This window comes from Budorcas taxicolor, chromosome 19 (genome assembly GCF_023091745.1).
Source record: "Budorcas taxicolor isolate Tak-1 chromosome 19, Takin1.1, whole genome shotgun sequence".
Classification (NCBI taxonomy): Eukaryota; Metazoa; Chordata; class Mammalia; order Artiodactyla; family Bovidae; genus Budorcas; species Budorcas taxicolor.
Window position 1 is genome coordinate 49259417 of NC_068928.1, and position 27927 is coordinate 49287343.

The following is a 27927-nucleotide window of genomic DNA, read 5'->3' on the forward strand; positions in this document are numbered from 1 at the left end:
GTGTTCTGTCTCAGTGCAGGAGTGATGCCAGTGCAGCACGACCACAGCCTGTGTCAAAATGGACCATTTCTGCAGGAAGATTGGGTTCACGAGGCCCCTTTGCTGGGGCATTGAGGTTGTATTTTGACTTGTTAGCTTCCTGGGATGCAGTCTGGTGACGGTGTCTGGATTCAGAATGTATTTCATTAGGAGCAATAGCATAGCTGGAGGCCAGCTCCCATGCTGCTCCTGGACCAGAGCTCCTTCATTCATCAGATCAGTACCTGCGTGTGCCAGGTGCCTCAGCGGGTGCAGGGCATACAGCAGCAGACAGACGGATACAGCGAAGGCCAAAGCTCAGGCGACCTCAGGCCCTGAAGTCGCTGCCTCCCCAGCCGCCCCTGACAGCAGCTACCGTGCCTCCCGCTCCCACCCCAGGCTGTGCCCTTTGTCTTTCTCTCAAGTACTTGCGTGGCCCACTGTCCCCTCTGGCTTCTCAGTGATACTCTCACCCCTCTGCGTGGTGGTGGGACCTGCCTGCATCTGGGATGTCCCTGCCCTTGCATCTCAGTTCTGCACGCAACATTTCTCACCTTCAGTGCTGTGTCCTTTATTATTGTCTTTGCTTGCCTTCCCTTGTAGAATACCAGCTCCACACCGGACGGAGTAGGGCTTGTTTTACGGAGTAGGGCTTGTTTTTTCCCTGATGTTTCTGAAGCACCTGGAACTTGGCAAATAGTAGATATTAATAGATGGTTGTGAAATGAATTAGTGGGGTTTGGGTTTATGTGTTCAATATAAATGGTTACATTAGATTGAATTAGTTACTTCTGTATACTTATCTTGGAACCCAGCCACTCTGTTGGCTGTCATTTCCATGGAGAGTGATCCTGAGTGTGTTTACAGATGGATTTTTGGCACCCATCGCTGTAGTATAGCCCTTCAGAGAGCGTGCTCTTAGGAGCCGTCCTACAGACTGCTGCCTGGGTCCAGTGGTGCCTTTCTAGTGGGTTGGAAGGGCCACCCGGGGCAACTTCAATGTCACTCCCAGTCCCTGATGTGTCCAAGGATATTCATCTTGGAGAGAAAGTGAGTCACACAAAGATCCCAGTTGTCTCAGAGGGTGTCCCATCAGCAGTGTTTCGGGTGAGCGGGAGGTTGATGCCCATCCCCTCGTGGGAAGGTGAAGTCCTCAGGTACAGTCCCTCCAAACCTGAGAGGCAAAGCACAAAGCTCAGGGACACAGGGACCCGCCCCAGAGGGAACCCATGCAAAGCAGGCCTGGCGTCTCCCGCGGGGTTTGAAGGCTCTGTCTCCAGCCTTCAGACAGAGGACCCACACTCTGTGACCTGGGCACTGCTGTCAGGAAATAAATTCCTACTTAGAAGGGGGTGTCTGTGTCCTTTCGTAAACATACGTTTTGCATTTGCTTACATCATCTTTGATTTCTTTCATCAACATCTTGTGGTTTTTCACAATACAGATCATATACATATTTTGTTAAATTTGCACCAAAATATTTCATTTCCTTTGGAGGACCTGTTCATGAACATAGCATCTCTAATTTCTGTGTTCATTGTTAGCATCTAGAAATGTGATCATTTTATCTGTTGATCTTGCAAAACTCACTGGTTCTAGGTTTTTAAAGTAGATTCCTAAGGATTTTCTAGATGGACAGTCACATCATCTGCAGACGGTGGGCAGTTTTATTTCTTCTCCTCTGATCTCAAGGCCCTTTTATTTGCCTTCTTGCCTTACTGCTCTGGCTGGAGCTTCCGTGTGTGTGGAGCAGACAGCCTCGCCCTCTCCTGAACTGGGAGGGAGCACCAGCCTTTCATGTAGTGTACTGTCTTCCATCCCTAACGTGCTCAGAATTTTCATCGCGTGGACAGGTGTTGGATTTTGTCACATGCTTTTTCTGTATCAGTTGGAATTTGTTGGTTTTAAAAATATGGTTGTTACCGAAGAGTTATAAGATTTTTTTCCATCTTCTTGGAATTTGAGAATTTTTCTCTGTGTGTCAGGAATCATTTCTGGAATGTGGTGAGCTCTTTTAAAATGCAGACTCTAGGTTTTTTTCAGATGAAATGAAAATTTCTGTATTGGCTGTTAATTCCTTCCTTGTACCTAGTTTCTTCCTTTGGCTTCTGGTGTTTGAATGCTGGGTCTTATCATTTGCTCATTTCCCGCTTGATTTCTGTTTCTCTATAACTTTGCATTTTACAGTTTGACCCTCCAGTTCATTTATTCAGTTGTGAGCTGTGACCACCCTTTTTGTGTTCGCCTTTGCTGTCAGAAGTTAGATGTATGCTTTCCATTCCTCCACATCCTAGGGCACCTTTGAGAGCTCTTCTTTTTTGTTTTTTCCTCCAGCAACTCTAGAGGACTGCCACTTTGTTTTGTGTCCTGGGTCCTCTTAGGTTCATTAATGGTTGTTTATGGCTCTCTGCTCCATTGGAGGCCAGACCACATGGTCCAGGGACCATGGCAGCAGGCGAGCCAGGAGGTGTGAGGCCTCCATTCCTGGGATTGAGCCCTTCTGTCCATGGGTGAGTAGTCTCTGCTGGGTCTGGGAGAGACCTGTTCCCAGGTGTCCTATGTTTTTGGCCAATTCAAAACCCAGCTCTTTCCCAGCCTCACGGGTGAAGAGAAACTTAATCGTTTGGTGTCCCTTAATCCTCCCAGCAGCTCTGCAGACCCTCCTGGTGTGCCTGGGCACAACGGCCCTCCCCAGGGCATCCACGGCTCTGCAGGCTCCTGGAGCTTGTGGTCGGTCCTGGGGCTGCTAGCTACTCTCCCCGCGAGTTCGTGTGCAGTTGTGGCCTTTTGTTGCACTCTGGGCTGGCCATTGTGTTCCTGGAGACTGTCCTGGACCCTCACGTTCTCGGCTCTGTGCCACCCTTCCCCCACCTGTTCACCTTTGGGTCTAAAAGGAGATGTGGGACAGGGGGGCCCTGGGCCAGGCTGAGTCCTCCTTGTGCCATGCCCACCGCAGTCTGGCTTTTTTAATTTATAGGATCAGGGAAGGAACTGGCTTACAGAATCTGGTTGGGGGAAGAGGAGTCTTTTAAATAACTGATTTACAGGTGACTGGAAAAGTGATTTCAGCCTCTTTTGCCGTTAAACATTTTTTCCAAACTTCTGGTAAGTGGAAATATTGGCTGGTGTAGATATTAGTGGTTTGTATTTCTGTTTCCCCAGTTCTTCCCTGTGCTTGTGGGGAGGGGGAGGAATGTGGACGCAGAAGGGAGAGGACTGAGTGCCTTCCGCCACGTACCTCCTGGGAGTGGAACACGAGGCCACGCACTTTACTCTGAGGTTTCTTGAGAGCAAAGCTTTTGACCACAGGGCATGGTGGTTACCACAGGGCTACTGAATAATGTTATTTTCACTATATTTAGAATGGCACCCTTGCCAGTAACTTACTAAATGCAGATGTTCCCAACAGAGTGAGGAAGTTTGTTTCTCCTGTCTCCACAACACATGCCACCTTACTTTTTAAAAAAATTTACTGAAGTATAGTTGATTTATAATGTCGTATTAATTTCTACTATACAGCAAAGTAACTGTATATTTATATGTATATATTCTTTTTCATATTCTTTTCCGTTATGGTTTATCACAGAATATTGAATATAGTTCCCTGTGACCACCTGATTTTTCTGTTTGATTTCAATTTTAGTATGGGATCATTCAGAAAAGAATATTGTTATCAGCTAGAGAGAATCTGCTACAACTTTAGAAAACAGTTGAGAAATGTGCGTTCAGGTTTGGAACAAGTGGAGGCTGCTGCTTTCCCAGGTATGCCACCTGGGAATTTCAGCTCCACAGGTAAGGGTTGCTGCCCCTCAACCCGAAGTGGAAGACATGTTGCTTGGAAGCCCCAGGAGAGAGGCAACCAGGCCAGGAAGAGCCAGAGCATGAGGTGCTGGGGACTCTCCAGCTACTGTCTCTTGGCATCTCGCTGTCCCTGAGTCCTCTCCCCTGCCTTATAGCTGCTGGTGCAGAGGAGGTTGTGTGTTTTCATGTAAATATGTTTATAATTGAGCTGAACTTTAGTGGTTTTCACGTCAAAGATACTTCTGCCATGTTTTAAAGTTATACTTTGATTTGAAAACCACTGAAGTTCAGCTCAATTTTAAACATCTAAACATACCACTCACATTCCTTTCTGCTCCCCCTTGCCTCTTCTTTCCTTAGAGAAAAATTATGGACTTGTGTGGACCCAAGGCCTGAAGGGTATTAGTTAGCTCAGGAGCAGGGCCATGGGCTTTAGTGATGGCTGTTTCCCAGGAAGCTCAAGCAGCACCGCTGGGAAGTAGATTGGGCCCTTGGTTTATTGAGGGGGGAGGAAGGAGTGACCCCTTATTTGGTGGCAGCTGCAAATCAGTGAAGATCCATGTGTGTAGAGTCTTCTACTTCTCTTCTTTGAAAGAAGAGACAGTCCTTATTCTCAACACTCCTGTTCAGAAGGGTTTTTCTTGAACAGAGGAAAGACAGAAAAGAGTTGAAGAAAGACCTGAGGAATCTTGGCACCCTTGCTACCCACACTCCCTCAACGTCAGCCACTCGGCACCCTACATATTCTTGTTTTGTCAGTATCATAACCTGTTGTGCTTGGAAAGCTATAGTTCTTGCCAAGTGCCACCGAACTTGGTGTTTTAAAAGAGAAGATGCTTCAGACACTAGTGAGCTTTTGAGATATTTTTTATTTGTGCAGAGTGTTTTCGTTTTAAGGCTTGGGGAAGGGAAGTGACCTGGGTATTTGTTGGGCTGCTCCTTCCCAACGCTGGCTCCAAAACCTGGTGGCCAGGGAGAGAGCCTGTTAGAAACACAGATTTGGGGCCTGTTGCTGCAGGGGCTCAGGCTCCAGGTCTGTTCAGCAGACTTGGCTTTAAGGAGCTCCGCAGTGGCTCTTCTGTACCCAGCCCAGGCAGCATGCGTGTTTCTATTCCCATCATGGTCGGTGCTGGACCATGCTGCCCCAGGCTCTTCATCCACTGGGCTCCTGAGGTCTGAGTGGTCATCTTGTCCACTGCTGTGTCTGGCCCTTACTGCCAGTTTCACTGTCCCTCACTGTCTTACCAAACTGTGGGCACTGTGAAAGCAGAGGCCTCTCTGCCTCCTGCGGTAGTGTCCTGGGCCCAGTGGGCACTAAATTCCAAGCTCCTGCCCTGCAGAGCCTACCCCCAGGGTGGACTTGCGGAGAAGTGGCAGAGTTGTAAGGAAAGATGGTGTGGATTCCACCCCAGAGATGGTGCGGTCTGCTCTGCATGCGTGTGCTCTGGGCGGACCAGGACCACGGACAGTGCCAGGCGTGCCCTCCGCCTCCAGACTCCCTCTGCCCGCCTTCCTGCCAGTGTCCTGCTGGTCGGAGAGGATTCTTGTCTTTTCTCCCAATTCAAGGGAATTCCTTCCTCCACCCACCCAGGACAGAGCGAGAAGCGGGGGCAGGGGCATTGGCAGCACTCAGGTTTTGGGTTCTGTTGGGAGCGCTGTCAGCAGAGGGAAAGGCACAACTTGAATTTTTGTGTATATAGTAAAATTGCATGTTTGATTCTAAGTTATTTTTGTGTTTTTCTTATGCTATAATTATAGCTGTTGAAAAATTATATATGCATATAGATAGAGACTAGAAGGGAACTTAGAATGGTGAAAATAGTATGTTCAGAGGATGATGATACTGTGTAATATATAATACTGAGCATTTCTGGGATTCCTGCTGTGGAGCTTGTGCAATAAGCCCAGAATTATAATATTTTCAAAAAGCGGCATGGAATGAGCTCAGATTCGTTGCTCCCTCAACACTGAGTGTCCTTTTTGGTGGGCTCCAGCAGCCTCCTGTCCATGGTTGTGCACTGGATAGTTGCAGTCTCCGTGCTGTCACAGGAGGTGAGGGCTCATCCTTCTACTCCACCATCCTGCACCCGAAGCCCAACACTGAGTGTACTTTGTTAGAGACATTATACTTTAAAAGGGCTTGCCTTGTGGCTCAGCTGGTAAAGAATTGGCCTGCGATGCGGGAGACCTAGGTTCAGATCCCTGGGTTGGGAACATCCCCTGCAGAAAGGAAAGGCTACCCACTCTAATATTCTGGCCTAGAGAATGCCATGGACTGTATAGTCCATGGGGTCACAAAGAGTTGGACATGACTGAGCGACTTTCACTCACTTACCTTAAGAATCAGTATTACTGGAATAGTACTTACATATAATAAAGTACACTCATTTAAGTGTACATTCCATGAGTTGGACAAATGTATGCACACATATAAAAGCCAACTTAGTCAAATTTAGAATGTTTCCATTGCCATAAAAAGTTTCCTCATGCCTCTTTGCAGTCATTCTCCCATGCCTTGAAGCAACCGCAAATGTGATTTCTTTAGGTTAGTGATCTAATTATATTATCTGTTCTTTCAGTATATTAGGTTTTAATATACTCCCGTTCTAGAACTTCATGTAAATGGAATCATACAATATGTACTCTTGTGGTTGGCCTTTGTTGGCTCAGCATATGTTTTTGAGATTTATCAATATTGTTTCTTATACCAATAATTCAGTCTTTTTATTGTTGACTAGTATATCCTAATGCATGGATTAACCACAAATTGTGTATCTAGTCATCCATTGATGGACATTTAGGTGGCTTCCTGTATTTGGCTATTATGACTAAAGATGCTATGAAAGTTTGTGTACAGGTCTTACCATGAACATATGTGCTCATTTCTCATGGATAAATATCTAGAGATAGATTGCTAGATGATACAGTACATGTACATGTAACTTTGTGAGGAACTTCGAAACTATCTTACAAAGAGACTGAATCATTTTACAGTCCCGCCAGCAGTCTGTGAGACTTCCAGTAGTTTCGTGTTCTTCCAACACTTGGAATTGTCTGCATTTTAAATTTGAGCCCTTGTAGTGTACATGTGTTTCTATCTCACTGTTTTAGCTTGCATTTCCCTGATGACTAAAATGTTGAACATTTATTTGGGCGCTTAGTGATCATGCTGGAGAATCCCAAGGACAGCGGAGTCTAGGTTGCTTCCATCTCCTAGCAATTGTAAAAAGTGCTGCAATGAATATTGGGGTACATGCGTCTCTTTCAACCCTGTAGCAACTATAGTGATAAAGCTACAGTGTCATTTTATTGAAAAAAAATCAGGTATTGTAAATCCTCCAACTTTGTTCTTCCTTTTCAAAATTGTTTCAAATCTCTTTAGCTCTTTTGGGATTTCTGCAAAATTTTAGAATCAGCTTGTCTAGTCTGCTTGGATTTTTTATTGAAATTGCACTGAATATATAGTTCTGTTTGGGAATCTTAATATTGAATCTTCTAATCTATAAACATGGTATATCTGCCGATTTATTTGGGCCTTCTTGAGTTTCTCTCAGAAATATTTTGTAGTTTTCGATAAATTTAACAAAATACTTCCCAAATGTGTTTTGGTGCTAACAAAAATGGTTCATCTTCCAGTTTTATTGCTATAAACATACTATTAATAGATTACCTTATTTGTTTTAGTTGGTTTTGTTTTGCCTTTGGTTTTTTTCGATTAAGAACTCACTGTTTAGTGACCATGGTATCTGTGAGTAAAGACTCTGCCTCTCTCTCTGGTCCACGTGTTTTTCTTCTTTGTTCTTGGCCCACTGTCCTGGCTGGGACACCCCCATGCAGTGTCAAATAGGAATGGTTCTGGTGACAGTCCTTGTCATGTTCAGATTTTTCTTTGTTTCATCATGTACATCATGGGAAAAAAAATACACATAGAGAGGAGCATAAACTGCAAATATACAGCTCAGTAAATTATCATGTGGCAAATATTTCTGAACTAGCACAGAAAATAACCACCTCAGTAGCACCTTTCTTGCCCTTTCACAGTTACCTTCTTCATCCTCCCCAAAGCTAAATATTGCCCTGCCTGTTTTGGAAGATTTTATAAGTGGAATCATGTATAATCTTCCATGTCTGACTTCTCCCACTCTGTGACTTGTCTTTTCACTCTCTGAAAGCTGTCTATTGATGAATAGAATTCTTTAAGGAGTTTGATTTAGTGATCTTTTCCTTTATGGTCAATGCTTTTTGTCTTCTTCATGAGTTGTTTTCTCTTACTTGAAGGCCCTGAAGTTATTCTTTAATGTTCCAGATGCTTTTTTTTTTTTAACCTTTTCTATTTTGATATAAACCCCACTTGAAATTGACTTTGCTTATTTCTGTTTAACATGTAAACACAGCACAGATCATAAGTGCCCAGTCTGTTGAGTCTTGAGGGAGTGAACACTCCAGGGCAGCCCGTGGCCCAGCCCGGGAATGGAACACGGCCGGTGTCACACACGCCCCCCCTGTTCCTTGTCAGTAATTCCCCTCCTCTTCTCCACAAGTCAGCTGGGATACTAACACCCTAAGTTAGTCATTTTGACCTTTATGTGATTCCTCATGTCTTCTGTGCCTGCCTTGTCTCACACAGTATTACATTTTGGAGACTGGTTCACATTATTTTGTGGAACGGAAGCCACGCCTTTTCATTGCTATGTAATATTCCATGATATGAATATGTCCAGTTTATCCATTCTGCTGTTTGGACATTGGGGTGTTTGAGTACTGCTGCCAAGAAATCCTTGTGCTTATCTCTTGTCACACATACAAATGCACACGTAGGGATGGAACTGGGATGTCCTCGGTGCCTGTGCTCAGTTTTGCTGGATGCTGCCAGGTTCCCATGTTGGCCGGTCAGTTTGCACTCCCTCTAATGAACAGATATCCTGGCTGATTTGTATCCTTCCTTGCAGCTCTGTGAGCTGACTTTAGCCCAGCGTGAATGTGAGTGTGGCCTGTTTCTGGCCTCTGTGTTCTGTCTAGTTGGGTTGTCAGTCTGTCCTTTTGTCCGCTGACACCACAGTGTAGCTTTATTGAACATCTAATTTCATGCTGTATGTTCTCTTGTTCATCTTTGTAGTAGTTAGGGCTATTTTTTAGAAAATCTTTTTGCATTTTTTGGATAGATGTTAGAGTAATTTTGTTCATTTTCACAAAATCCGCTTTGAGGCTTTTGATTGGATTATATTGAATCAGTAGATCAATTAGGTGAGAAAAGCTTCTTTACAATAGTCTTCCTAAGAATGACTATATGTTCGTTGATTTTTTTAGATCTTGTTTAATTTATCTCAATAGCCATGAGTAGTTTCCATACAGAGGGCTTACAGTCCTTTGTTAAATTAATTCCTTGATATTTGATTTAAAAAAACACATTTTTATCAGCTCTCTTGAGATGCAGTTCACATAAAATCCACCCATTTAAAGTGTACAATCCGACGGTTTTTGGTATATTCACAATGTTGTGCAACTGTCACCACAATCTAATTTTAGACTTTTTCCATCACCACAAAATTAAACCCTGTACCTATTAGTAATCACCCCTCATTCCCCCAGCTCCCATCTGTGGGCAGCCACTAGCCTTTCTGTCTCTATGGATTTGCCTGTTCTGGACATTTCATATAAATGGAATCTACATTATGTGGTCTCTGTGAATGGCGTCTTTCACTTGGCGTGATGTTTTCAAGGCTCATCATGTTATAGCATGTGTCAGTACTGCATTTCTTTTAATTGGTGCATAGCAGTCCTTTGTGTGAATATACACTTTATCTGTTTGCTAGTTGATGAACATTTGGGTTGTTTCCACTTTTTGACTGTTATAAATAATGCTGCTATAAACATTCCTGTACAAGTTTTTGTGTGGCTAGGTGTTTTCAGTTCTTCCTGAAGTGGAATTGTTGGGTCATATGGTAACTCTATGTTTAACATTTTGAGGAACTACCATAATGTTTTCCAAAGTGACTATACCACTTTACATTCTAACCAACAATATATGAAAGTTATTTGACCTTTCTTGATATTACTGTAAGAGGCATCATTATACATATAAAGAAATTACTTATTGATCTTATATCCAAAAACCTTATTAAATTCATTTTTAATTCTAATATTTCTCTGTTGATTATTTTGGGTTGTTTATGTAAGCAGTCATTTTTCCTCTTTCTACTAAGCCTTGTAACTTTTATTTTTAATACTTATTTACTTGGCTGTGCTGCGTCTTAGTTGTGACACGCAGGATCTTTACTTGTAGCACCTAAACTCTTAGTTGTGGCATGTGGGATCTAATTCCTTGATCAGGGATCAAACCTGGGCCCCCTGCATTGGGAGCTCAGAGTCTTACTCACTGGACCACCAGGGAAATCCCAAGCCTTGTATCTTTTATTTCTTTTTTTTGACTCAAGTCTCCAGTGAATTGTTAAATAGAAATCATGATAATAGGCATTCTTGTCTCCCTTCACAGAGACAGCTTCAAAGAGAGAGCTGAAATGTTTCACTGTTAAGTATAATGTGTTGTTTACCATAGTTTTTTTTCATATATAGCCTTAATAAATTCTCTTCCAAATGCCAAAGAAATATAGGATACCCTGAGACAGAAAAAGTGTACTGGGATTGGGTGGAAAGGCTTCAGAAAAGTGTCATTTCTGTTTCCTTCCATTTTAACTGCTCTCCTGGCGCTGTGAGCTCCATCCCACTGTGGTCATCGTCCCTCTGTGGTCGTCACTCACAGGACTTCCATTCAGGATCTCTCCTTCAACTAAATGCAGTAACACTCACCTCTGCAGTAGACTAAAAGATCTTAAATGTCGGGAAGGAGGTCATGTCTTTAGGGTGATACTCGTTAGTGCTGGATATAGAATTTGCAAAGATTTTCTCCCATTCTATGGTAGTCTTTTTACTTTCTTGATAAATTTATACCTAAATTCAGTTCAGTCCAGTTCAATTCAGTTGCTCAGTCATATCTGACTCTTTGCAACCCCACAGACCGCAGCACGCCAGGCCTCCCTGTCCATCACCAACTCCCGGAGTTCACCCAAACTCATGTCCATTGAGTCGGTGATGCCATCCAACCATCTCATCCTCTGTCGTCCCCTTCTCCCACCTTCAATCTTCCCCAGCATCAGGGTCTTTTCAAATGAGTCAGCCCTTCACATCAGGTGGCCAAAGTATTGGAGTTTCAGCTTCAACATCAGTCCTTCCAGTGAACACCCAGCATTGATCTCCTTTAGGATGGACCTAAATTAAAACACAAAATTTTTAACTTTTGAAGAAGCCCAGTTTGTCAGTTCTTTTTCATTATTTGTGCTTTTGTTGTCATATCTAAGAATTCTTTGCTTAATTCAAAATAACTAACGTTTATTCCTAAGTTTTTTTCTGAAGAGTTTTTTTAGTTTTAGCTCTTACATTCAAGTCTGTGGTCTATTTTGAGTTAATTTTTGTGTGTGGGTAGGGTCTTATTTACCTTTTCCCTGTGGTGATCCACTTGTCCTAGCAGTTTGTTGAAAAGACTGTTTTATTCCTGTTGAACTGCCTTGAATCACCCATAATTGCCAAGGTATTTCTCTATTCTCAGTTATGCTTTACTGATCTCTATGTTTATCTTTAGGCCACCACTGTAGCTTCCCAGTAGTGAGTTTCAAAGTCAGAAAATGTGCAGAAGCTAACACAACTGTGGTAAAGCAATTATATTCCAATTTTTTAAAAAGTCAGAAACTGTAAGCCCTCCATCTATAATATTTCTTCCTTTTTCAACATTTTTTCCATTCTGGATCTTTTATATTTCCAAATGAATTTTAGGGTCATCTTGTCATTTTTACAAAAGAAGCAAGTTGAGATTTAGATTTCAATTAGATTGAGTCTATAGGTCAATTTGGGGAGAATTGCTTTGCTGAGGAATTGAGTCTTCCAATCCATAAACATGAGATGTCTGGTTTGTTTATTTAGGTCTTTAATTTCTTTCAGCAGTGTTTTGTAATTTTTACCATACAGATCTTATACTTCCTTTGTTAAATTTATACTTCAATATTTTATCCTTGTGATGCTATTGTGAATGTATTATTTTCTTAATTTTATTTCAGATTGTTCAATGCCAATATATAGAAACAATATTGATTTTTGTATCTATCTTGATCTTATATTATGTGACCTTGCTGTATTTGTTTGTTAATTCTAGTAGTTTTTAGATCTAGTAGTTTTTGATCTCTTAGGGTTTTCTAAATATAAAATCTTATTGTCTGCAAATGGAGGCAATTTTTCTTTTTCCAATCTGGATGCCTTTTATATCTCTTTCTTGCCTGATTGCACTGACCAGACCTCAATACAGAAGTCACAGGAGCAGATATCTTCCCTGTTTCCAGCCTCGGGGAAAGCATTCCATCACTCACCATTAAAATGTGGCTGCAGGGGTTTTGTAGGTGAGTTTTATTGGGTTGAGAAAGTTCCTTTCTTCCTACTTTGTCAAGAATTTTTCTCATGAATGAAAAGTGAAAGTGGAAGTCACTAAGTAATGTCCGACTCTCTGGGACCCCATGGAATTCTCCAGGCCAGAATACCGGAGTCCAGGCCAGAATACTGCAGTGGGTAGCTCCCTTCTCCAGGGTATCTTCCCAACCCAGGGATCAAACCCAGGTCTCCCGCATTGCGGGCGGATTCTTTACCAGCTGAGCCACCAGGGAAGCCCAAGAATACTGGAATGGGTAGCCTATCCCTTCTCTAGGGGATCTTCCTGACCCAGGAATCGAACCGATGTCTCCTGAATTGCAGATTCTTTACCAGCTGAGCTATCAGGGAAGTCCATGAATAACCATTAGATTTTATGAAATGCCTCTATGTACTTACTGAGATCATCATGTAGTGATTCTTCTTTTTTTTCTTTCAATATGATCTGTGACATTAATTGGCTCTCAGATATTAAAGCAACCTTGCATTTCTGGGATAAATCCCACCTGATTATAGTGTATAATCCTTTTTATATGTTGCTGATGTTTTGTCAAGGACTTTTTTATCTGTATCCATGTGGGATATTGTTCTGTACTTTTCTTGTGATGTTATTTTCTTCAGTATCAAGTAATATGAGCCTCAGAGAATGAGCTGGGAAGTAATGATTCCTCTTCATTTTTCTGGGAGACTTTCTAAAGGTGGGATGTTCTTTATTCTTTGAATGTTTATGGAATTCACCATCTGAGTTTGGACTTTTTTGTGTGGAGATTTCAAATTACTAGTTCTTTTTTTTTTTTTTCCACTTCTTATATAGATCTATTCAGATTCTATATTTCTTCAGTCAGTTTTAGTAATTCATGTCTTTCCAGAAATTTGTTCATTTCATTTAAATTGTCTAAATTGTTGGCATGTAGTTACTTATAGTACTCTCTCATAGTCCTTTTAACTTTCATGAAGTCAGAGCTGCTGTCTTATTTTTTCACTCCTGAATCAGGTATTTGTGTCTTTTGTTTTCCTTGGTCTGTCTAGCTCAGGAGTCTACAGACAGCAGCTCATAGGCCAAACCCACTGGCAGCCTGTTTTTTATAGCCTCTGAGCTAAAAATGGTCTTTATATTTTTTAAGTGTTGTAAAAACAAGACAGCAACAAAAAAGAATATTGACTGAACCCATATGTGGCAGAAAAGCTAAAATATTTACTGTCTGACCCTTTACAGAAAAAGCTTGTTCATCTCCAGTCTAGCTAAATGTTTGATACATTTGTTGATGTTTTCAAAAGACCAGCCATTGTTTTAATTGATTATCTGTTTTTCTTTTTTTTTCTGCTTCATTGATTCCTGCCATAATCTTTATCTTCCTTCTGCTTACTTTTGGTTGAGTTTGCTTTGTGTGTGTGTGTGTGTATGGTTGGTTCCTAAGATCTTTCTTTGTTACTTTAGGCATTAACAGCTATAAAATTTTCTCCAAGAATTGCTATATCTGTTTTGTATTGTGTCCTGTTTTCATTTTCATTCAAATACCTCAGAGTAGTTTCTGATTTCCTTTGTGATTTCTTCTTTAACCCATTGCCTATTTAGAAGTACATTGTTTATATCCATATATTGGTGGTAGATTTCCCCAAATCCTATTTTTTAATTCTAATAATTTTATGTGGTCAGAGAACACCCTTTATATGCTTTTGTGTGCTGTGGCTAGTCGCTCAGTCATTTCTGACTCTTTGCAACCCTATGGACTGCAGCCCACCAGGCTCCTCTGTCCATGGGATTCTCCAGGCAAGAATTCTGGAGTGGGTTGCCATGCCCTCCTCCAGGGGATGGAGGGGTCAAACCCAGGTCTCCCTTATTGCAGGCAGGTTCTTTACCAACTCAGCCACCAGGGAAGCCCAAGAATACTGGAGTGGGTATCCTATCCCTTCTCCAGGGGATCTGATCTTTAAAATTTTACAATCCCTTTTTTGTGGTGTAGTATACAGTCTGTTTGGAGAAGGCAATGGCACCCTACTCCAGTACTCTTGCCTGGAAAATCCCATGGATGGAGGAGCCTGGTGGGCTGCAGTCCATGGGGTCACTAAGAGTCGGACATGACTGAGCGACTTTCCTTTCATGTTTCACTTTCATGCATTGGAGAAGGAAATGGCAACCCACTCCAGTGTTCTTGCCTGGAGAACCCCAGGAACTGCGGAGCCTGGTGGGCTGCCATCTATGGGGTTGCACAGAGTTGGACACAACTGAAGTGACTTAGCAGCAGCAGCATACAGTCTGTTGTTATTGGGTGGGAGTTCCATAGGTAGATGTCAGCAAGTTGATGTTATTGGGTGGGTGTCCATAGACAGAAGTCAGCTGGTTGATGTTGCTGGTTGGTGGTGCTCATATCATCTGTAGCTGCACTATTTTGTCAAGTTATTCTGTCCATTCTTTTTTTAATATATTTATTTTTTATTGAAGGATAATTGCTTTACGGAATTTTGTTTTCTGTCAAACATGAATCAGACATAGGTATACATATATCCCCTCCCTTTCAAACCTCCCTCCCGTTTCCCTCCCCATTCCACCCCTCTAGGTCGATACAGAGCCCCTGTTTGAGTTTCCTGAGCCATACAGCAAATTCCCCTTGGCTATCTATTTTACATATGGTAGAAGTCATTTGAGTCTATTCTGTCCATTCTTGATGGTGGGTTATTAAAGTCTCCAACTCTTATTGTTGAATTGTCTATTTTTCTCTTCAATACCATTCATTTTTGTTTCTTTTTGTTCCACTGTTGTTATATACATGCCTATTTATAATTGTTATATCTTTCTGATGGATTGACCATTCTGTCAGTGTTTAATGTCTCTCTTAGTTTCTTTTAATGTTCTTTGTTTTAAAGTCTGTTCTGATTCGTGTTAGTAAAACTACGTCTCTCTTATGGTTATAGTTTGCTTGCTGTATCTTTTTCCATTCTTTTACTTTAATCTATTTGTGTCCTTGAACCTGAATTTTTGTCTCTTGTAAATAGCTTATAGGTAGAACTTGTTTTTGTTTTTGTGTGTGTGTGTATGTGTGTTTTATTGCAGTTTGACAACTTTTACCTTTGATTAGAGTTTTGAATTTATTCACATAATTTAAGTTTTTTACCATTGGATTTATGTCTGCCATTTTGCTATTTATTTTCTTTTCTATTTTCTATGACTCATATTATTTTTGTTCCTCTGTTCTTTATTTACTGCTTCCCTTTAAAAAAAAATGAAAGAGATATTTTCTGCTAAGTCGCGTCAGTCGTGTCCGGCTCTGTGCGACCCCAGAGACGGCAGCCCGCCAGGCTCCCCCGTCCCCGGGATCCTCCAGGCAAGAACACTGGAGTGGGTTGCCATTTCCTTCTCCAAAGCATGAAAGTGAAAAGTGAAAGGGAAGTCGCTCGGTCGTGTCCGACTCTTAGTGACCCCATGGACTGCAGCCTCCCAGGCGCCTCCATCCATGGGATTTTCTAGGCAAGAGTACTGGAGTAGGGTGCCATCGCCTTCTCCAAGATATTTTCTAGTGTACTATTTGTAATAAATTATTGATTTTTAACTCTTTTTAAATTATTTTCTTAATGGTTGCCTTGGGAAGTCTTTTATTATCTGTTCTTTTGTGTGTTTTTACTTACATGCCCAGTTGTCTTTGTGTATTGGCCATTGTATTTGAATACTTCTCTGTGGCGTTAATTTGAGGCCGTGGATGAAAGTTTTTTCCCTCAGAGATTTTCCTCTGCTTCTTCCAGGTGCTTGGGAGAACCACCATCCTGGGACCCTTGTTACCCTGTTTTGAGGCTTCTGGGCTCTTTTAGGCTACATATCCCATTCACCTTTTGAGGAAGTAACCTGCCTTGGCCTGAGCTCAGAACTGTTGTGGGTTGAAAGCAGGCCCCGCCCCGACTCCCAGTCTTGAGCAGACCGCTGGCTCTGATCTCCATTCCCTGCAGCCTCGCAGGGTTACCAGAACCATGGCTCAGAGTTTAGCTGTTTCTCATAGATCAGTGAGGATTTGCGGGCAGAGGTGGCTTGCTTCCTCTCTCAGCTGATGATTCTCAGAGATTTGGGCTCAAGGTAGTGAGCTACCTTGTTAACTCTCTGTTTAAGACTCTTTCAGTATGTTTGGGAATTGTTTGTGTGCCATTAGCCTGTCATTTCTGCAACTGGATGTGGAGGCGTTGTGACCTCCGTGGGGGTCCTGCCCTGCCATGACTTAGTTACTCAGGCTAAGTAGCAAATCACAGAAGACAGCTTCTCAAGCAGACTCGCTTCCCCTCAGTGTCTCAGGCTTCAGGAAAATGTAGGTGAGTCACGTGTGTGAGTCCCTGATGCTGTGCTTTGGACATCAGCTCTCGGCGTGCAGATGGGCTTCCTCTGCTCTCTTCCCTGTCCTTCAGGGTCCTCTGCGTGAAATGTGCGTCCTGAGGTTGAGGTGTGACCAGGGAATTGCTACCTGTGTCTTCAAATCTTGTCCAAAAGTCAAGCATAGGGAGACTTAACAGAGACCACAATATCGACCTTGCTTTCTTCACAGATCTCCTTGACTGTGGGCTGCTATTTCCTTCATCTGCAAGTGGTTCCTCCTGCCCCTCACCCATCCTGGGAGTTGGTCATCCCTGGGGGTCCACAGCCTTGCTCCCTCAGGACCACCGTCCATTCACAAGCTACTGAACTCAAAGATGCAGGTTTCTTTTAACTCAAATTCTTTGACAAGATTAGTTTTTCTCTACCCAACATTCTTATGGTCAGAAAGGGAACAGTGTTTCATCTTGAATTAGTGTTATTTTTATAATACATTAAAATTCTTTCCCCTTGGCTGCCAAGAATATTTCTTACCTGGTAATCATCGTGGAATCTTGCACACTTTCAGCAAATAAATCTGGAGGTTTTGCCCCTTCCCTCCTGTGGTAGGGAAAATCTGTTTCCAGATACACCTTGGGATCAGGACATGCAGACTCTGGGTTTTTGTAGTTCATGCTTGATGACCTTTTATATCCATCCTGTAGGCCCCCTCCTGTTTGCATTGCAGATACCAGCTGACTTTTATTAAAACCAACTCCTGGTATTGGGTACCAGCTGTGAGCACAGTGATCGTGACCAGAGCAGGCCCCCTCCCTGGGATGGACATCAAAGAAAGGCAGTGGGATCACGGCAGAAACACATCTGGGCTTGTTATTAAAGTATCACATCACTTTTCATGTATAATAAAGATCTTTTCATGCTCCCATCTTTCAGCAAGTTTTTCCTCTTTCAAAATGGTCTTGGGAGAGCAAGGAGCTTATCTATAATCTGCAGTCACTGTGCAGCTGAGACAGTCTGTTACCGTGTTACGCTATCACTTTTTGACTTGAATGTTTACTCATTGTGTTCATCTTTGACCTTCTCAGCTTAGGGTCAGGGGTGTGTTAAATGTCTCCTGTATGCTCCTTGTACTTGCAGATGTTCACTTTATTCAGACACCTAGCAGCAGAGGTGATAGAAGACTGTATTAGAATGTTCTTGAGAGCTAAGACTTTTGGGGCAATTTTGCTTTTTGTGTAAATCCTTGAGCTGTAAAACTGGACCTGCATTCAAATTTTAATCCTGACATGTAATTGCTATGAGATGTTGAATGGGTTCTGTAGAGATTCCAAACCTTGGTTTCCTTGGCAAAAAATGGGGGTAATACTAGCTGCTCTGCCTCCAACTGTAGAAGATGGTGATAAATAGCACACACGCAAAAAAAGAGTGTTGTGTAAATGGTGAGGTGAATTGAAAATACAATTCCGCCCTGAACAGACACTTCATTTACTTGGCAAATATTTTTGAGGTCCAGCCAAATACAACAGCTGAGCTGGTTCACACACCATCCCCATTGCAGTGGATGTCTTGGTGTCATTGAGTATGTATGGGAACTAGAGGCCAGAGGCTTGTGGTGCTGTTCCCGGGGTTCTCACCTGAGTTTGGAGGAAGCGGGGCTTGCGTGTGTGGTGCTAAGGTCCCAGGGGAGGTCATGGTGTGGGCAGAGGCCAGCCCTGACCCTGACCCTGTCTGTGGCTTCCTCAACCCTCCCCACTTTCACTTTGAAACACTCGCCTAGTCCTGTGCTGACCCGTGCACCTTCCCACTTGTAACCAGGAGTGGGGACTGGTTTAGGAAACCCTCAGAATTTCTAGGATTCAGCATGAGGCCACCTGACACGGGGTCACTTTTCAGGAATTTAATCAATAGGCCTCTCCTTTCAGGGAAATTTCCCTCGTTTGTCTCTGCTCTGCTGCTTTGCTGTACCCTTTCTGGGAGAGAAATAGGCTGAGCTCTAGCATAACTTCTTTTTATTCTCCTCACATCACTCACCCCACCCCCCAACCCCTACCCCAACCACCACTTCAGTTTTCCTTGTTTTCCTTTTTACTGTCTGAGCAGCCAGGGAAGCCCCTCTGGTTTTCCTTTTTAAGATTCCCAGCTGTGATTGACCATGCACATGCCCACAAGCGTGGTCCTGATGGGAGCCAGGGAAGGATTCTGGCCTGGAATAGACAACTCCTCCACTCCTGTTCTGACAGCTTCCTCCCTGCGTTTCTGTTCCTGCCTGCTGAGGGCGCCACTGTGCGTGGAGGGGCCCTTGCCCTGCCAATCCCCTCCCCCTCCCCTCCCCCTCTCCTCCCTCCCCTCTCCCTCCCTTTCCCTCCCCTCCCTCCCCTCTCCCTCGCCTCCCCCTTCCCTCCCTCCTCCTCTTTCATCACCTCCTTTCCCTCCTCCTCACATTAACCACAAGCTTCCTCTCAGCTTACTTCATCTGCAGTTCATTTGATTAGCACATTAGCTCATGAGGCTATGTTGAAGAAATGAGAGACACAAATACAAATCTTTCAGTTTATCTCATTGCTCAGTTTAAAGATAAATATCCTCCCAATGACATTATTTTTAGCTCTTCTATTGGGCATATTGATACCATATTTGAATTTTCATCAATTTTAAGGCAGTTTTAAAATTGTGAGATGAAACATACCTATAGAAAAATACACAGAACATACATGTACACTTTAAAGATTAATTAGGAAGTAAATACACATGTATTTACCTCCCAGCAAGTAACTGCATTGCTAATACTTAAGAGTTATACCCTGATCCCCTCTCTACAAAGTCACCACTATTTTGACTTTGGGATTCTAATTGTCTTGCTTTCTTTATGGTAGTTCATATTATATGTATGTGTGTATCTTAAATAATCAGGTTAATTTTGCTTGATTTTTGATTTTAAATAAATGGAATAATAGTATATATATTCTATTGTCTCGCCTCTTTCCCTTGGCACTGTAGCTGTGAAATTCGCTTATGTGTGTGTAGCTGTCGTTTACCGTCAGACCGCAATGGTATTTGACTATAGAGATGCACACGATTTGCTTACCTTTGCTGGTCTGTGTGAACATCAAGCTGTTCCCCATTTTGAACAACACTGTGGTGAACATCTCTCTACACCTCTCTGGTGTGTATATGTAAGCCTTTTTCTGCCCATTGGGTAAATTAAGTTACTGGCTCTCGGGGATCAGAGTCTCCATCTTGCTGGACATGCCCCACTGTCTTCCTCAGACCCTCATTCCTGCCTGCTGTGTGGTTCTTACTGGAATTGTCCAGCTTCTCACTCGTGCTCCACTGCATCCTGGGCAGTTTAGTTTCCCGGATGACTGATGGGGTCATGGGTCACTGGGCACTGTCTGCACTGCCTGTTCTGGTCTCCTGCCTGCTTTGCCGTCAGGCTGTCTGTCTTCTTGCTTGTTTGTCACAGTTGCTTCCTGGAGTTTCTTTTTTTTTTTTTAATTTATTTATTTTTAATTGAAGGATAATTGCTTTACAGTATTGTGTGGGTTTCTGCCATATATCAACATGAATCAGCCATAGGTATACATATATTCCCTCCCTTTTAAACTTCCTTCCCCACTTGCACAATTCTTTTTTTTTATTTTTTATTTATTTTAATTGGAGGCTAATTACTTTACAATATTGTAGTGGTTTTTGCTCCTTTGCTGTCGGGCTGTCTGTCTTCTTGCTTGTTTGTCAGAGTTGCTTCCTGGAGTTTCAAGTGTGTTCTCTCCTGCAGGACGACGTGATGATGCCTCAGAGAGTGAGGCTGCAACACGAAGCCGCTTTGCAACACCCGAAAAGTGTGAGTATGGATGTTTATGCATGTCTCTACAACTTTTGGTAGAAATGCCGTTATAGTGTTTTTAGATTAGGATTCTTCCTTAGGACTGAGAGAGTCAGTTTGTAGCCAGACTGCCCTCTTGGAGAAAGATGTGTGCCTGGTGTGTCCACACGCTCACGGGTGTTTTCCTTTCAAGAAAAATGTGCTTCTTGTTTTGAGTAGCACTTGTTACTCTCAAATGGGTCCAGAGGGTTTTTTAATTTATTTTTTGGCTTGGTTTATTTCTATCAGCATTTTTGAAGCTGTGTGCCCTGGACATGAAAGCAGATTAAGAGCTGTAGGGTGTATCAGTTTAAAAAAACTTATCATCTGCATAACCTCAGACTACACTCTCATCTTTAGAATGGCTTCCTCATTGGCCCCCATGAGTGAGGCTTGCCAGGACCTGTCCTCCAGGCCAGGGAGGCTCGCGTCCCCCCACAGAAGCCCCGTGTAGGGGAGCATTTCCCACCCACTTAAACTTGGAAGGACATCTCAGGCCCATGGGTCACTTGCCCCCTTGAGGTTCAGGGTCTAGGGTGTCTGACCACAGGACTCACTGCTCAGCTGTCTGTGCTGAAGTTTTAGTAAAAACGTCTTTGAATCCCTGGTTTTGAAAGTGGGAAGGAGAAGGTCCAGACTGTCTTGGGTGCGTGTGCCTGGCTGCCGAGGAACGGCCCCTGGGTTTTGCTCACCTCTGTCTCCCTGTGCCGTGTCCACCCACAGTGTCTCCAGGTCGTGAGTGCACAAGCCTCTGAGATCTGACCCCAGTTGTCTGTGAGGCCCGAGACTATGCATTTCTCACGGGCTCCAGGTGCTATATTTGACTGACTATTGCCACTTGGCCTTCATGAAGGAGAGAGCCAGTTCCTGGGTCAGGGCTCAGGGCTCAGAGCATGCACCCCATGAAACATGTACTGAGTTACGACAAAGGTTCAAAAACATACTTCCTTCAGATGGTTTCTCAAGGGGTTTGAAGGATGTTTCTTCATCCAAGATGAATTCTTTGTCTTCCAATAGCCCCTAATTTTGGAGCTCTGAATTTAATCTGCTGATTTTCTCCTTCTAAGAAACAAAGATCTGTATAGTCAAAGCTATGGTTTTTCTAGTAGTCATATATAGATGTGAGAGTTGGGCCATAAACAAGGCTGAGCACCAAAGAATTGATGCTTTTGAACTGAGGTGTTGGAGAAGACTCTTGAGAGTCCCTTGGACTGCAAGGAAATCAAACAAGTCAATCCTAAAGGAAATCAACCCTAAATATTCATTGGAAGGACTGATGCTGAAGCTGAAGCTCCAATACTTTGGCCACCTGATGCGAAGAAGTGACTCACTGAAAAAAACCCTGATGCTGGGAAGGATTGAAGGCAGGAGGAGAAGGGGACAACAGAGGATGAGATGGTTGGATGGCATCACCGACTCGAAGTACATGAGTTTGAATAAGGTCCAGGAGCTGGTGAAGGACAGGGAAGCCTGGCACGCTGCAGTCCATTAGTTTGCAAAGAGTCAGACACCACTGAGTGATTGAACAACAACAACAAAGAAATGTACCCCTCCTGCTGTGTCCGACGGCCTAGCCCCACACACGTGACTAGGACTCTAGGACTTGGCTGTCCTGTGAACACACCTGCACACTCCTCCTGAGAGCTTTTGTTGTCTTTTCATGGAATAGGTGATTTTCACAACCTTAAGTTTGATGTTGAGGATTCTTATTCCCTAAATTGTGGTTACACTTATATTGCTTACATTTAAACATTGTTAATACAAACATGTCCTTGATATATGCCTGTAAGAAGATAAAAACGGTTGTCAGCTATGTCTTGAGAGTCTACGCCACTGCTTCGCAGGCTGAACGTTTCCAGAAGGCTGGACTTGAGGGAGGCTCGAAAGTGCCCAGCTGCTCCATTATTGACAAATGGCCCTTTGGCCAAGGTAGCATCAAGGGAACCAGTGTGTGGCCTGGGGGCTGGTGTCGCTGACTTACCAGGGCTGCTGGAATCCTTGGGCCGGTCCTCGTGGCCCAGAGTCTGTTCTGTGACCAGGAGGTCAGGGGTGGTGGTAGCTAGAGCTGCCTTTGGAAAGGAACCCGCATCCTCTACTCTGGCTCAGCAGCCAGCACTGCCTACCAGAAGCTGCTCCCAGTGCTCCCAGGTCCATCTGCAGTGTCTCAGAGGTCTGCTCTTCCCAGAAAACTCCCCTGCATGCTGACCAGGGCCTGTGGGTTTGTATGTGTCCTTGCCCTAGCCACCTCCCCCATTCCCACAGGTGGACATTCCAGGCTTCCGGAGCCTTGGAGCTGTCTGAATGAGACCAGGCTGCAGTACCAGTCCCTCTGTGGGTTGTGCTAGCGTATGACACTAGCTTGCCTGCAGACCTGCTCTATCCATGGGTCCTAGGGGACCCCCATGAGGCTGTGGGTGCAGCTGAGGAAGAGGTCGGAGCCACAGGTGGGTGACCTGGGACCTCCACCCTTGTCTGCATAGCTGTAGGGCCACTCGACCTCATGCTTCAGTGTGGTCTGAGTGCCCAGCTGCTGGTGGGCAGTGTGACCATGTGCCCCAGCCACATCACGTTGACTGGCCCGCAGCTCTGTGTCACAGGGTTCTGGGGCTTGTGCTATGACAGTCCTGTTGGGGCTGCCGGTCTCCTTGTTGACCACCACCAACTTCCTCCAGGGCTCTGCAGCCTGAGAGCCAGACAGCAGGCCTGTGTTTCTCCAAACTCTACTCTCAACAAGGTCAGGGGTAAACAGGACCCCAAGAGGACCAGGGAGACCTGCCCAGTCCTGTGCCTCTCTCTCTGTGGACCCTCACCTCAGAGAGGGAGACGTGGTGCCCAGACCTCTGGACCCGAACATCTTGCTCACCAAGTGCCACAGATGTCCTCAACAAGGTGGCCAGTGCGGGAATGTCCAGCATCCAGAGCACAGAACGAAGTGAAGACAGCAGAGAGGGTCCCTAGTGCCGACTTGCTGATGCAGCGTGTGAGCGAGACGAGTGGTTCTGCAGGGGTGTGTGGGGACCAGCACCCCCATCCTGCAAGCCTCCAGGATGGCCCAACCTCTGCCTTTTTTTCAGAATGTGATGTGGTGTTCGATTCCACTCACCTGGCCCTTCTCTTACATGCGCCCCTAGTCACATTCCAGGGAACCCACGTGAGGGCTCGGCCAGGCACTGAGCCTGCGCTCTCTGATTGCACCTCAGGAACCCGAAAGTGGTCACTGATAGGGCCTGTGTGTGCATGAGCCCAGGTTATCACTGACCCATGGACCCTTGCTCCAGTGGCGTGATGGGCCTGGTGTCGCCGGTGTCCTGTGTCCAGCTGCCTCACATGATCAGGGTCGCCTCCTAGCCCTACATCCTGCATCCTGGGTGCATCGCCCTTGGCATCGCAGGTCCGTCCTCATGGGTGAGGCCTCTCCCTCAGCTCTCGGGCCTAAGTCTGAGAACTGGTCCAGGCTGGAGACACCAGAGGTGATTTTCACATAACTGGAAATGGCACACAGTTTCCAAACACGGACAACATCTTTTGCATTGAAAGAAATTTTGTGTGAAGAATTTTGTAACCAGTGTTGACATTGTAGAGTGAGATACGTTTAGATATATTGTTCCCCCCACTTTTTTGTGATTGGCTCACATGTGAAGTTACTTTTGGCGGTTCTCACTGGAAAAGGTCAGTTTTCATTCCAATCCCAAAGAAAGGGAATGCCAGAGAAGTTCAAACTACTGTATATTTGCGCTCATTTCACATGCTAGCAAGGTAATGCTCAAAATCCCTCAAGCTAGTCTTAAACAGTATGTGAACTGAGAACTTCCAGAGGTACAAGCTGGGTTTAGAAAAGACAGAGGAACCAAAGATCGAAATTGCCAACATCCATTGGATAATAGAAAAAGCAAGGAAATTCCAGAAAACATCTACTTTTGCATCATTGACTATACTAAAGCCTTTGACTGTGTGGATCACAACAGACTGTGGAAAATTCTTAGAGATGAGAATACCAGACCACCTTACCTGCCTTCTGAGAAACCTGTATACAGGTCAAGAAGCAACAGTTAGAACCAGACATGGAACAATGGACTGGTTCAGAATTGGGAAAGGAGTACATCAAGGCTGTATACTGTCACCCTGCTTATTTAACTTATATGCAGAGTACACCATGTGAAATGCTGGGCTGAATGAATCACAAGCCAAAATCAAGATTGCCGGGAAAAATATCAACAACCTCAGATATGCAGTGATACCACTCTAATGACAGAAAGCAAAGAGGAACTAAAAAGCCTCTTGATGAGAGTGAAAGAAGAGAGTGAAAAAGCTGGCTTAAAACTCAACATTCAAAAAATGAAGATCATGGCATCTGGTCCCATCACTTCATGGCAAATAGATAGAGAAGAAGTAGAAACAGTGACAGATTTTATTTTCCCAGGCTCCAAAATCACTGCAGTGACTGCAACCATGAAGTTAAAAGATGCTTATTCCTTGGAAGAAAAGCTATGACAAACCTAGACAGAATATTAAAAAGCAGAGACATCACTACCAACAAAGGTCTGCATAGTCAAAGCTATGGTCTTTCCAGTAGTCATGTATTGATGTGAAAGTTGGACCATAAAGAAGGCTAAGCATCGAAGAATTGATGCTTTCAAATTGTGGTGTTGAGAGTCCCTTAGACTGCAAAGAGATCAAACCATTTCATTGTAAAGGAAATCAACACTGAATATTCATTGGAAGGACTGATGCTGAAGCTGAAGCTCCAATACTTTGGCCACCTGATGCAAAGAGCTGACTCATTGGAAAAGACCCTGATGCTGGAAAGGATGAAGGCAGGAGGAGAAGGGGGCACCAGAGGATGAGATGGCTGGATGAGATCACCGACTCAATGGACATGAATTTGAGCAAGGCCCAGGAGATGGTGAAGGACAAGGAATCCTAGCATGCTGCAGGCTATGGGGTCGCAAAGAGTTGGACACAACTGAGCAACTGAACCACAACATGTAAGTTCAAAGACCTTGAAATCTAGGGATATATAAAGAATTTGGGGAAAATATAGACCATGTCAGTTTATCTTGTGAAGTGAAAGTCACTCAGTCGTGTCCAGCTCTTTGTGACCCCATGAATTCTCCAGGCCAGAATACTGGAGTGGGTAGCCTTTCCCTTCTCCAGGGGATCTTCCCAGCCCAGGGATTGAACCCAGGTCTCCCGCGTTGCAGACTGAGTCTTTACAATACAGTAAAGCTTATCTTAATCTTCCAGTTTATCTTAATCTTAATTGAAACACATTGTCTTGTGCTTTTATAAGGTTTGAGGTTAGGGCTTTTCTCGCTAAGCTTGTGTTAAGTGCACTGGATACTCTGATCCAACAAAGGAGAAGCTTTGCTCCGAGCAGTGGAGCAGCTGTGCCTCCTCCCGCCCCGCATCACAGGTCTGCAGCGAGACCAGGGATTCAGAGCAGCCCTGCTGCACTAGACAAAACCAGCTTAAGGGTTGTTGCTGTGGGGCCGGGTTTTATAAAAGTCATGACCTACAAAAATCTTGATTTGCAGTTGCCAGTTGGTGGTTTTGTTGATTATATCATATAGTTTGTTTGGAAAGAATGAAATGAATGCTAAGTATATGTTTGTCCTTGGTCATTACTTCTTTAAGGCCATTTACAAGAAAGCCATTTGATTATGAGGGTGGCCGCGCCCGTAAATCATGCAGCTGCACATTCTCTGCAGAGCTTCTGAGATGGCGTGTCGGGCGTTTCCCCACCCACCTGTGGAGCATTTTGGAACGGAGATCCACTCTGGGACAGGAGTTGGGTGGGCTCAGGGAAGCCGCTGTGTTTGGTCCGGGCCCCTCCCTGAGGGGTCGCCTGTGATGGGCAGAGGTGGGAAGCTCTGTATTCTCAGGAATATGGAGGCACTGAGGATGAAGGTGGGAAGGAGGCAGGGAGCACCCTGCAGAGGTTCAGGGCGGCCCAGAGCTTTTCCAGCACTTGTGGGCGGGTCCTTCCCTGTGGTCGTGGGACAGGGCGGTGGCAGGACTTCCCTACATCCTGTATGTGAGTCTCCAGGGGGCTCAGGAGGAGTCCTTGGTGACCTGGCCTTTGCCCACCCTGCCTGGTGGGAACATGAGGCGGGAGGTAGGCACTGTGGACCAGTCTCCATCTTCAGGTGACACCAGGGCCGTCATCTCCCCTCTGCTCAGTGCAGCCTCATCCCGCCCTATGGGGGTGGCCACTGTGCCCTCTGTCCACAGAGAGGCGCTGACTTGGTCAGGCTGAGTGTGTGCCTGGGAATGGTGCAGCCTCATCCCGCCCTGTGGGGGTGGCTACCGTGCCTCCACAGAGAGGCACTGACTTGGTCAGCTGAGTGTGTGCCCGGGAACGGCACCGGCGCTGCAGAGAGGGCACAGCTGTTTGAAGGGGCAGACAAGGAGCTCATGCTGCACGAGGCTGGGAGGTGGGTGGGTCTGCTGTCAGCACCTAAAGCCCAGTAGGCGCCGCCTCACTTTGGCTCAGTCCTCACTGCACCTCACACACAGTAGGCACCATCTGTGTACCCAGCAGAGGCTGGAAGAAGTGAGTGCAGATGGGGGCTTCACTTAGTCACATAGGACGGAGTCTGGTGGCCAGACTCCATGGCCCAGCTCTGCCTCACAGTGCGAGAGACTGGCTGGGGAGCCTTCTGGCCTGCAGTGCTTGGGGATCGGTTTGCAGGTGGGCTTGGGGGCCTCTGTGTCCACGGCTGGCCCTGATGGAGCCTGGGGAGGGGGCGTGTTGCAGGCCAGGCACCCATCTCTTGGTATTTGGGGGGTGGGGTGAGTCGAGAAGGGGAGAGCGTGACTGGGGGGCCGTGGGGAGGCTACAAGAGCCCTGCTGAAGATGGACCTGGTCCAGTGCCTGGGAGATTTGAGAGGCAGAGGCGATGAGGGCACCTCACCTTCTACCATCCGGAGAAGTTTCTCAGGTTAAAAATCACAGTGATGGAGCGGTGTTCTTCCGCATCTGCCCCATGTTGACGTGACTACCACACGTGGACAACACACGTGTATGTGTTTAGGTTTCGTGGAGCGTGGCCGCCCCACATCCCAGTCACACCTGATACATACTGCTCTTGATGAGTAAACACAGGTGTGCCTCTCGGGAGCTAGGCGGGTGTTTGAATGACCCTGTTTCCTAGTGGTGATTGTTGCCCAGGTGATTACACGTTGATCTGTAAGTCATGATTTAGAAAAGATTTTTGATGACAAGAAGCATTTGGGAGTATGAAATAAGGAAAATAGTTAATCTAACTTAAAATATCAAAGCACTGCCTCCATTCCTAAATGTACCCACTGTAAGTATTTTGAGGATTGGATCCATAAGGCAATTAGTTCTTAATGAAATCTAATTTTTGTTTATATTTTAGTAATCTTTAAACTGTTGATAAATTAGGAACTAATTTCATAAATGTCGTTAATAAAATTTTATGCTTTACATTTCCCCCCACCCCTTATTTTTCATCTTCAGGCC

General features: G+C 44.6%; 1 protein-coding gene across 1 annotated transcript in view; it reads left to right on the forward strand.

Moving 5' to 3' along the window:
* The window catches only part of B3GNTL1 (UDP-GlcNAc:betaGal beta-1,3-N-acetylglucosaminyltransferase like 1), a 106381-nt gene that overhangs the window by 24053 nt on the left and 54401 nt on the right, over nt 1-27927 (forward strand). The window contains exon 5 of the mRNA XM_052658514.1: nt 20355-20420. Coding sequence (XP_052514474.1) covers nt 20355-20420 — 66 coding nt within the window. The remainder of the gene's footprint in view (nt 1-20354; nt 20421-27927) is intronic.